We start from the raw sequence: 9,391 nt of genomic DNA on the forward strand, positions 1-9,391 counted from the left end.
TCTACTCCTAAACGTAAACCTCATTTTGAGGAAATCCATGGGAATTTCCTCTGCTCTTCTCTGTCTCTTTTTGTTCTTCTTTTTTTTTCAAGGTTTTAGCCAATCAGAGGACGAAGGGCTCAGACGGATGTGAGGACCGAGCCAGAATGTACTGGAAGCTCACCGCTGTTCTGCAAGCTGATTGGCTCACCGTTGGGAAGCTTCACACAGAGACTGCCTGCGTTCACATGGTGGAGGAGAGTCAGACTGCAGCAGACCGAGGCCACAGCATCATCCAGGTAGGACGAGGACGTCTTTAAATGGACCGATGCTTAGGAATAGTTCTTCAATGTGCAGTTAAATTAGAGTCAAATATTGTTTATAGTGACATTATTCTTATTTGTCTTAATTCTTTTCTATCAAAATGACATTCTTATAATATTTATTCGGACACATGTTATCACTGTGTACATGTTTAATTATTATGTATTCACTTAACTTATTCCTCTCCTATTATCTTATAACAAAAAAATAAAGGACTAAAAAGCAAATCATCTGTGCGTACGATTTCAACAAACTGAATTTAGAATTACTTTGAGAATATTCAAAGTAATGGTTATCAATCCAAAAGCTTGGGGAAGAGATGCAGGACCGGCTGGATACTGCAGCAGGGTAACTCCTGCCACAAGCTGCTGGGGGAGGTGTCTCCCTCAGATGGTCCGTGGATCAGCAGTTTGAATTGAACTGTAGCGTGATGCTGCAGTATAGACTGTGGTTCTTGACACACACACACACACACACACACACACACACACACACACACACACATTTACACTTTACAAACTCTTTATGCACAAAGTGTGTATCACAACTATACCACACAATCTATTTTAAACTTTAAAGCCACTTCTTCATTTCAGAATATACTGTGTTTCTCTGAGCAACAGATGACTGCCTTCCATTAACGTCTGATCAAAGGCAAAGAGTAGGACATTGTATAGCAGTATTCAACACCTGGAATGTGACAGAGGCTGTCGAAATAAGGTTTAAAGAAGGTCGATATTGTGTCATGATATGCTCTTGTGAAAGTTATGGAACCAGTATGACTTTAATACAATGGTCTAAGTATAAAGGCTGGAATAAGTAACTGATTTATTGTACAAAGTAACATACACAGACTTTACAGCCCTGTTACTGCCCCCTGCTGTAATAACAGAAACCATGAATTGTTTTACTGTCACAGAGTAATCATGTCCAAAGGGCAGCGGTTGGTATCGATCTTGGGACCACCTACTCCTGCGTTGGTGTGTTCCAGCATGGAAAAGTTGAAATCATTGCCAATGACCAGGGCAACAGGACCACGCCCAGCTACGTGGCCTTCACAGACTCCGAGAGGCTGATTGGAGATGCGGCCAAGAATCAGGTTGCCATGAACCCCACCAACACAGTCTCTGGTAAGGCTGGTGCAGGGCAAAGGGATATGTGTTATGCATTATTAATTCATCCCCATGATGTCATGCTGATGATGCCAAATCTCAAAGTGAATAAAATGAACTATTGGCATGTTTTATATTATCATTATACTAACTTAACACCAAAAACATGTGCAGTGTTTCTTTCCATTGTTTCCTGGGGATTGTAGATGCTAAACGTTTGATTGGTAGACGCTTTGAGGATCCAGTGGTTCAGTCTGACATGAAGCATTGGCCGTTCAATATAATGAGTGACAGTGGACGCCCCAAAGTGGAGGTTGAATATAAAGGTGAAACCAAAACCTTCTACCCAGAGGAGATATCCTCCATGGTACTGACAAAGATGAAGGAGATAGCCGAAGCCTATCTTGGGAAAGTGAGTTCACAAAATAGTCATATGTTGAGCAATAATGCCGCTCTGCCTCAGCTTTACTTAACACTAATCCCTTTGTTTTTTTCAGTCTGTGTCAAATGCTGTTGTTAATGTACCTGCACTCTTTAATGATTCTCAACGTCAAGCAACCAAGGACGCTGGAACAATCTCTGGTCTAAACGTTTTGAGAATCATTAATGAGCCCACTGCAGCAGCTATTGCTTATGGGTTGGATAAGAAGGTAAATACAATTAAAACTACCGAAATTATACTTGAATAAGTTTATAAAAATGTATGTATGATGTAGTCAGTTATAGGTGAGGTGCTTTTGACTCTAATTTCAGGTTGGGTCAGAGAGGAACGTCCTCATCTTTGATCTCGGTGGCGGCACCTTCGATGTGTCCATCTTGACCATCGAGGATGGTATCTTTGAGGTCAAGTCCACTGCTGGAGACACTCATCTTGGTGGGGAAGACTTCGACAACCGCATGGTCAACCACTTCATCGCAGAGTTCAAGCGCAAGTTCAAGAAGGACATCAGCGACAACAAGAGAGCTGTCCGCCGTCTGCGCACCGCCTGTGAGAGGGCAAAGCGCACGCTGTCTTCCAGCACCCAGGCCAGCATTGAAATCGACTCTCTGTACGAAGGAGTCGACTTCTACACCTCCATCACCAGGGCTCGCTTTGAGGAGCTCAACGCTGACCTCTTCCGCGGCACCTTGGACCCAGTGGAGAAGTCTCTCTGCTATACCATGACAGTAGCATACTGTATAGCTGTTGTCAGGACGTTCATTCCTGCCACTCATTGTTTCCACCAGAGGTCAATAACCCAGACCTGGTTGTTTGAGCTAATTATTACTTGTAGACAAACCTCGTTCCAACATTGTCAGCTAACCCTGCACACTTCCAACAGGTCTATGAGGGTGAGCGTGCCATGACCAGTTTGAGCTGACGGGCATCCCTCCTGCTCCTCGTGTCTTTTAGTTAATGCTACTTAACACAAGCACAGCTGCAGTTTCCTCCCGACAACAGATGATTCAATGTTAATGTTTCTATTTGATGCCAGGTCGTCTCAGCAAGGAGGACATTGAGCGCATGGTCAATGAAACTGAGGCGGAGGGTCCACTGGACCAACCATCGAACAAGTCGATTAATCGGCGGCTCCTTCATGCCGCTGGGCAAATGAACAAGCTTGAACATTTACCAGCAAACGGATATGTAAAGTCAGACTCATCAGTGAGGCTTTCTGTCAAGTTTGTGCCCAGAGTAATAAATTGCGACTGAAGCATGCATCTTGACAAGCTGTTTTAGTTTTCCTCCATGTTGTTTGGTGCACATTAAGTGAGCCCTTGGAGAAGATGAAAATGTGAAAGCACTGTCGAATCTCCGATGTTTCCTGGTGTTATTCTGGTTGTGTTCAAACGAATTAGAAGAGAGAGAACACGGACTGCAGTTAAGTTAAATCATGTCATCGCGATTTTTTGGTACATGTTAATACACATAGTCATGTTAAAACAGTCTATAGCCTTGTCACATTGGAAATTCATGCCAAGACACTTTATCTGGATGAAAGGGCTCGATGTAGCAAAAGAAATCTGCTTCGACAGGAACTCTGCTGCACCAAAATGAAAGCCTCCAGCTCCGGGGCGAGGGATGGGGGGGTTCTGACCTCCATACAGACGGACAGCCGAGGTTTGTGAAGTACATAGGTTGGAGTAGTTTGTAAACTGACTACGAGCTTTAGCACTTGCTCTTGAATGGATTTCAATCAATTTCGAATAACTCAGTGGCGGAGCAACCTCGAATGTGTCACACTTTCAAACGCAGCCTCCCCATCCCCACCCACAGAGACAGTGGAGATGACTCAGAGCCGTAGGAGCTAAACATCGAGACATTTTGACCGGATGCAAACTCATATGACTCATTAAAGAAAAACAACAACAACAACATCAACCTGTACCAGAATGAACGATCGCCCTGCTTGTCGCCAGAACGAGTTCCTCCGCATTTCCACCGGGCTCTCTTCGTTCACCAGCTGAGGCATTATTCATTGTCTACGGTCACGAACACGACAAACCGAAACTGTCGAGTGAACTGCAGCAACAACTCGCCTACGAAATTCACCTGACAGGCCGGAGAAGCCGCGGCCCCATCCGTGCGCCTCGGTGCCGTTTGCGCTCACGGACACCGACCACAAGTCCCCGGATGACAGCAACAAAATGAAGACTGGGTGTATTGGCCCTGTGCCGAAAGACTGCAGGACATTTATTGAAACACGACAAACAAAAAACAACCATTTTGCACGTTTTTCTTTAGCAGCATCACCACAAACGAAACAAACAAACAAACAAAAAAAACACCCCCATCCCTCAGAATTGGTCCATAACGAGAAAAACCCTATCATGTCCCCACACACTTCACGTTGCTGCGCTCGCCAGCCTCCAGAGAGCGCCTCCATTTTCCACAACGAGAACACAACAGAGCAGTCTGTGAATAGTCCCGACGAGAAGCGAGCGAGTGAACGTGTTCAACGCAGACGCAGCCACACCAAACGCTTTCGAAAGGTACGCGTGTCCAAAAGCAGAAAAGAAGAAACGCTGATGTGGAAAAAGTGGCCGGCTCCGAGATGAGGCTCGAGTCCCGGTTGAATCCGGACCAGAGGGAAGTCCCTACTTGCTCTTGGCCGGCTTCTCGGTCTTCTTGGGCAGGAGGACAGCCTGGATGTTGGGCAGCACGCCGCCCTGAGCGATGGTCACACCTCCCAGCAGCTTGTTGAGCTCCTCGTCGTTGCGCACGGCCAGCTGGAGGTGCCGCGGGATGATCCGGGTCTTCTTGTTGTCCCGGGCCGCGTTGCCTGCCAGCTCCAGGATCTCGGCCGTCAGATACTCCAGCACGGCGGCCAAGTACACCGGAGCCCCGGCGCCGACGCGCTCCGCATAGTTGCCCTTGCGCAGTAGCCTGTGGACCCGGCCCACCGGGAACTGGAGTCCGGCGCGAGAGGAGCGAGACTTGGCCTTGGCCCGGGCTTTGCCTCCGGTTTTCCCTCTGCCAGACATGGTCGTTTACGTGATATTATTGATGCGGAACAGTGTCAGAGAGGCGGTAGTCACACGAGTCAGCACCTCTACGTAATGGCTTTAGGGGTAAAGGTATATAAACCGCAAAGGCTTCTGCCATTGGCCGAGCGAAACTGAAATGCACGGACCAATGGCACGGCGCGCCCTGCGTCCGAACGCGTCTGCTGGTGGAGAGCGCGCCAATGGCAGAGAGGAAACGGCACACTCGCATTTGCACAGCCATGTTACAAATACGAGACATGGTGACGGGGCGGCATCTCCAGAGCTGTCTCCCGGTTACTCGCCGACGTGTCCCCGCTCGAGAGAAATATGCCCGATCCCGCAAAATCCGCCCCTGTGCCCAAGAAGGGCTCCAAAAAGGCCGTGACCAAAACCCAGAAGAAAGGGGGCAAGAAGCGCCGCAAGACCCGGAAGGAGAGCTACGCGATTTACGTGTACAAGGTGCTGAAGCAGGTGCACCCGGACACGGGCATCTCCTCCAAGGCCATGGGCATCATGAACTCGTTCGTGAACGACATCTTCGAGCGCATCGCCGGCGAGGCGTCGCGCCTGGCGCACTACAACAAGCGCTCCACCATCACGTCCAGGGAGATCCAGACCGCCGTGCGCCTGCTGCTGCCCGGCGAGCTGGCCAAGCACGCCGTGTCCGAGGGCACCAAGGCCGTGACCAAGTACACCAGCTCCAAATAGTGGCGGACAGAGGTGCGACACGAGGGGGGGGGGGAGGCACCTAACCGCCCCAGACATGCTCTCTGAACCCCCCTGCACTGTGTCGGACAGCTGCGCTTGTGTTCTCCCACCATCGCTGTCTTCGGAGAGATCTGATGCCAAATGAACCCTGAATGTCCTGTGGAACTGTAGCCTGCCATTTTGTTTTAAAAACAGTGTTTCCCCCCTTTTCCCCCTGAACTGTAACGTTGTTTTTTTTTAACTAATCCTATAATAAATTCAGAACGATTGTTATTGGTGCTCTTCAGCTGGATGTCTCTTTTGCTCTGCATCGTTTTAAACTGACTTATTAACATGCACTTCGACTGTGGCACAGTAAACAGTGTGAGATTGAAACTGACTTGACTAGATTTTGATCGGGGTCTTTTGGGGGATGATCATTTTCTAATTACAGTAAAGACTTCGAGTGGCGCAACAGCGCCGCCACGTGGTGACTGGAGGTGACGTGGGGCAGCGGGTCTGCACTTCACCCACCAGGGTTATTATTGTGAGGCTCATGAATACAACTTGAAGCGAGCAATTCATCACGCAGCACGATGTTCCCTCCCAGTGTTATGTGTTGTACAAGCAGAAGAGAACGTACTGTGAGTCACTAATATAAACGTTTCACATTTTCAAAATAACTTCTTTTTTGTCATGTTTGACCAAGAAAATCTCAGGTCAGGTGAGTAATTATTTCCTGCTTTGACAAGTCAAAACATGAATACAAAGGAAAAAGGTCTGTGTGAGGAACTGAAGCACTGGTCCTTGGTTCGATTCCGGGCCAGCCAGCACCTTTAGTGTTTCAGCCCCCTGTTCTCTCTCCCCCTTCATTTCCTGATAGTGAGGTGATGAAACCTCCCTGTTCACTGATCCTGTCTTTAAATCCCACACGTCAACACGTGTACAAAGGGACCGAGCCAAAGTAAGACTGTAGTCATTTTGTCACAGTGGCCACAGAACGTCTGACATGCTTCGTTCAAATGTGATTACTCTGTTTAACACGAGAATCAAACGACAGATTTGTCATTTCAGAACTGAACACCAGTGTGGGCATACAGGATTTACAGGACATGCATGCAGAGAAATCAAATTGCTTCATTTCAAATGGTTATGAGACTTGTTTTTGAACTTGTCCTTTATTTATATTTCAGCCTTTTTACTGTTTAAATTTCACTTATATATTTATATAGACTCAATTAAACTGAATCTTATTACTTCATTTATTTTATTTACTCTCCATTTAATAATATATTGTATTAACACTAATGCAACATTTCTCCATGAATTTTATTATTTTATCCTCTTATGTATATAAACATGTATATATGTGTGCATGTATATTTGTTTATATATATGTGTGTGTGTGTGTGTGTGTGTGTGTGTGTGTGTGTGTGTGTGTGTGTGTGTGTGTGTGTGTGTGTGTGTGTGTGTGTGTGTGTGTGTGTGAGCGCTGGCTGTGTCTGTCTATCGGAGGGAGGAGGGTATTTTTTGTGTTGCATCTCATTGTATGTGAAACACTTTGTGTTGCATTTTTTTTGTATGAAAAGTGCTGTATAAATAAAGTTTGATTGATTGACTGATGAGACTAACTTTATCTAGAGGTAAGTTGATTTGAGTTTGTGAGCATTTATTTCCTTGCAGAGACTGGAGCCAACTGAAAAAATAAATCAAATGAAAACTCCGAATCTACTTTATTGTACTCCATAAAATCATCTTACATCCTCAATGTCCTTACTTGGCCAGTGAATAAGCATAATGTGATCAGATTTAATTTCAAGCATTGTTAATTGAATTCAGGGGGTTGTGGCCGCGTGATGAAGCACATGGGTGACATTAATTAATAATGATGCTGCTGCAATGCAAACATATGGAACCCAGTATATAAAAACCAGAAGTTGCTCCAGATTTGAATGAACCAAACCTGATTCCACATTCAAAGCCCCTGGACCTTGTGCAAACACGGACCTCCTCGAGCTTCAGCACCCGTGGATCAGGACAGCGGATCCCTTTGGGTAGTGACCCACTCAGGTACACTTCAGGCTGCTGAATTGGATGAAGGGCAGACAGGACACCTGCTCAATGCGGAGCTCCGTGTAAGATCATCTCCACTCCATTGTTCACATCCGGCTTCAGGGTTCCTGGAGGGGGTCTGGGGGGGGGTTTGTGGTTCAGGTGACAGTTGAAGGAGGTTTTGTTCGGCAGGGTGTGCCTCTCTCTCCGACTCTGAGGTGTTGTGCAGGGGACCTCATTTCTTCACAAAGAGCGGCAGCCCCCGGCAGAATTAGGGGAATGAGAAACAAAAAAAAATGGCCTATTTTAGTCGCTCTTGCAAAAATGGCGGACAGGAGTCAGAACGTATTCATGTGCTGGTTATGTAATGCAGTCGGGATATTGCCTTCTTTTCTTTTAAAGATTGAAAAAAAGAAATTCCAGTATTTTGTTCAGATTGTAAATGCCTGGAAGCCGTCTATTAATATATTTTTGGACGGTTCCATTTTATTTTGCAAATAATACAGATAACCATATTTTCTAGTCATTATAAAATAATAATCAGTACAGAACTGGGATCTTGTCTGAAGCCAAAAAGTGATAGATTTCCTCTGGATTTTCTTAAACGATAATCCAGATGTGGGCATGTGATTTAGGGCACATTGGTCCATAGAAGAAGAAAAAAAAACCTGCAGTTGAGGTCATTGCAGGGAGCACAAGTTCAATTTATAGATGCTTGACATCATGTTGGAGCAGACCAGTGACACACCCTATTGTTCCCGCGTCTGACAGATGATCCGGATGCAGGATCCCACCAGCTTGTGTTGCTCTCTCCCCTTCCCCTGTCTTCTCCACGGGCTTCCTGTGATCTGCTCCGAGTCAGAAAGGAGGTCAGTATAAATGTGTCTGACACGGAGGTGAATCACGCACACACAAGACAGACAAGAGGGCAAGAAGGTGAGGGAACATCCACACAAGGTGAGGTCAACGTTCTTCATCTCACACTGTGCAATGTCGCATCGTTTTTAACATCATTGTTCACTATGTCCACATTGACCAAAAAAAAAGATATTGTTATGTATGTCATAGTTTAATAAAGGTTACAAGATAAATTAGTTATATTGTTTTGACTACCAGTAATAACTCAACGTGGAATTTGATTTATTACACCAAAACCTGCACTGCTGCCTCCTGCTATTAATTTGACATGTTACATCTTAGTGCAAAACCCAAAATGGACCTAAAGATGATTTAGGTGCATTATAGTCGGTAATGAGTTTTTCCACAGTTGTGTAACCGTAGTAAGTAACTACAGATTCCCTCAAGTCGTGGACTTTAGTTAAATATATGTCCATTTCATTTCATTTCATATGTGTACTCCACTATATTCCACAATCAGTGTTCCAACTTTTTTTTACTTTACATTTATCTGATGGCTGTGGTTGCTGACTACTTTTAAGAACAAGATTTGACAAAATCATAACCTGAAAAGTATCTTGTGAGTCTTATTAAGATAGTATGTTATAATATAGTATGATACAAAGTTACACCAGTAGTTCCCAGACTTTTGGATTATGATCCTTCATAAAAATTAAAAAACAAAACGGATGTGTATGAGATGTCTCTGCAGTTCCACCCTCTAAACTCTTTGAGGTCAGATTAGCCAATATTTGACCAAAAGGCAAAGATGAAAAAAAAAAAGATTCATTCATCAGAACTTTATTTTTATTTTGAACCTTCAGATTTGTCCTGTGAGCCCTTTGTAGCAGCTAACTACTGAAGTGTTGATG

General features: G+C 45.2%; 3 protein-coding genes across 4 annotated transcripts; 2 read left to right on the forward strand and 1 right to left on the reverse strand.

The window, feature by feature from the left end:
• Positions 1-131: 131 nt before the first annotated feature.
• On the forward strand, positions 132-3,122 carry LOC118301353 (heat shock cognate 71 kDa protein-like). 2 transcript variants are annotated; one of them, XM_047330455.1, is made up of 5 exons: positions 132-278; positions 1,223-1,433; positions 1,622-1,827; positions 1,913-2,065; positions 2,169-3,122. In XM_047330455.1, exons 1-5 carry the CDS (start codon positions 147-149, stop codon positions 2,760-2,762), a joined length of 1,296 nt encoding a protein of 431 aa, XP_047186411.1. In that variant the 5' UTR covers positions 132-146; the 3' UTR covers positions 2,763-3,122. The 2 variants fall into 2 exon arrangements, with proteins under 2 accessions (XP_047186411.1, XP_035482674.2); XM_035626781.2 differs by lacking the exon at positions 132-278 and adding an exon at positions 1,081-1,098.
• A 933-nt stretch (positions 3,123-4,055) lies between these two features.
• On the reverse strand, positions 4,056-4,969 carry LOC118301355 (histone H2A). Its single transcript, XM_035626784.2, has one exon. It carries the CDS (start codon positions 4,878-4,880, stop codon positions 4,494-4,496), a length of 387 nt encoding a protein of 128 aa, XP_035482677.1. The 5' UTR covers positions 4,881-4,969; the 3' UTR covers positions 4,056-4,493.
• A 104-nt stretch (positions 4,970-5,073) lies between these two features.
• Positions 5,074-5,877, forward strand: LOC118301356 (histone H2B 3). Its single transcript, XM_035626785.2, has one exon. The coding sequence runs from the start codon at positions 5,211-5,213 to the stop codon at positions 5,589-5,591; it is 381 nt and encodes a 126-aa protein (XP_035482678.1). The 5' UTR covers positions 5,074-5,210; the 3' UTR covers positions 5,592-5,877.
• Positions 5,878-9,391: the final 3,514 nt, after the last annotated feature.

This window comes from Scophthalmus maximus, chromosome 2, assembly GCF_022379125.1.
Source record: "Scophthalmus maximus strain ysfricsl-2021 chromosome 2, ASM2237912v1, whole genome shotgun sequence".
Taxonomy (NCBI): Eukaryota; Metazoa; Chordata; class Actinopteri; order Pleuronectiformes; family Scophthalmidae; genus Scophthalmus; species Scophthalmus maximus.

Excerpts from the sequence above, each read along its gene's own strand:
- LOC118301353 (XM_047330455.1), top strand. The coding sequence starts at position 147 with ATGTACTGGAAGCTCACCGCTGTTCTGCAAGCTGATTGGCTCACCGTT. Across the intron at positions 1,828-1,912 it reads CCGAAGCCTATCTTGGGAAA|TCTGTGTCAAATGCTGTTGT; the intron begins GTGAGTTCACAA and ends TGTTTTTTTCAG. Across the intron at positions 2,066-2,168 it reads CTTATGGGTTGGATAAGAAG|GTTGGGTCAGAGAGGAACGT; the intron begins GTAAATACAATT and ends CTCTAATTTCAG.
- LOC118301355 (XM_035626784.2), bottom strand. The coding sequence starts at position 4,880 with ATGTCTGGCAGAGGGAAAACCGGAGGCAAAGCCCGGGCCAAGGCCAAG.
- LOC118301356 (XM_035626785.2), top strand. The coding sequence starts at position 5,211 with ATGCCCGATCCCGCAAAATCCGCCCCTGTGCCCAAGAAGGGCTCCAAA.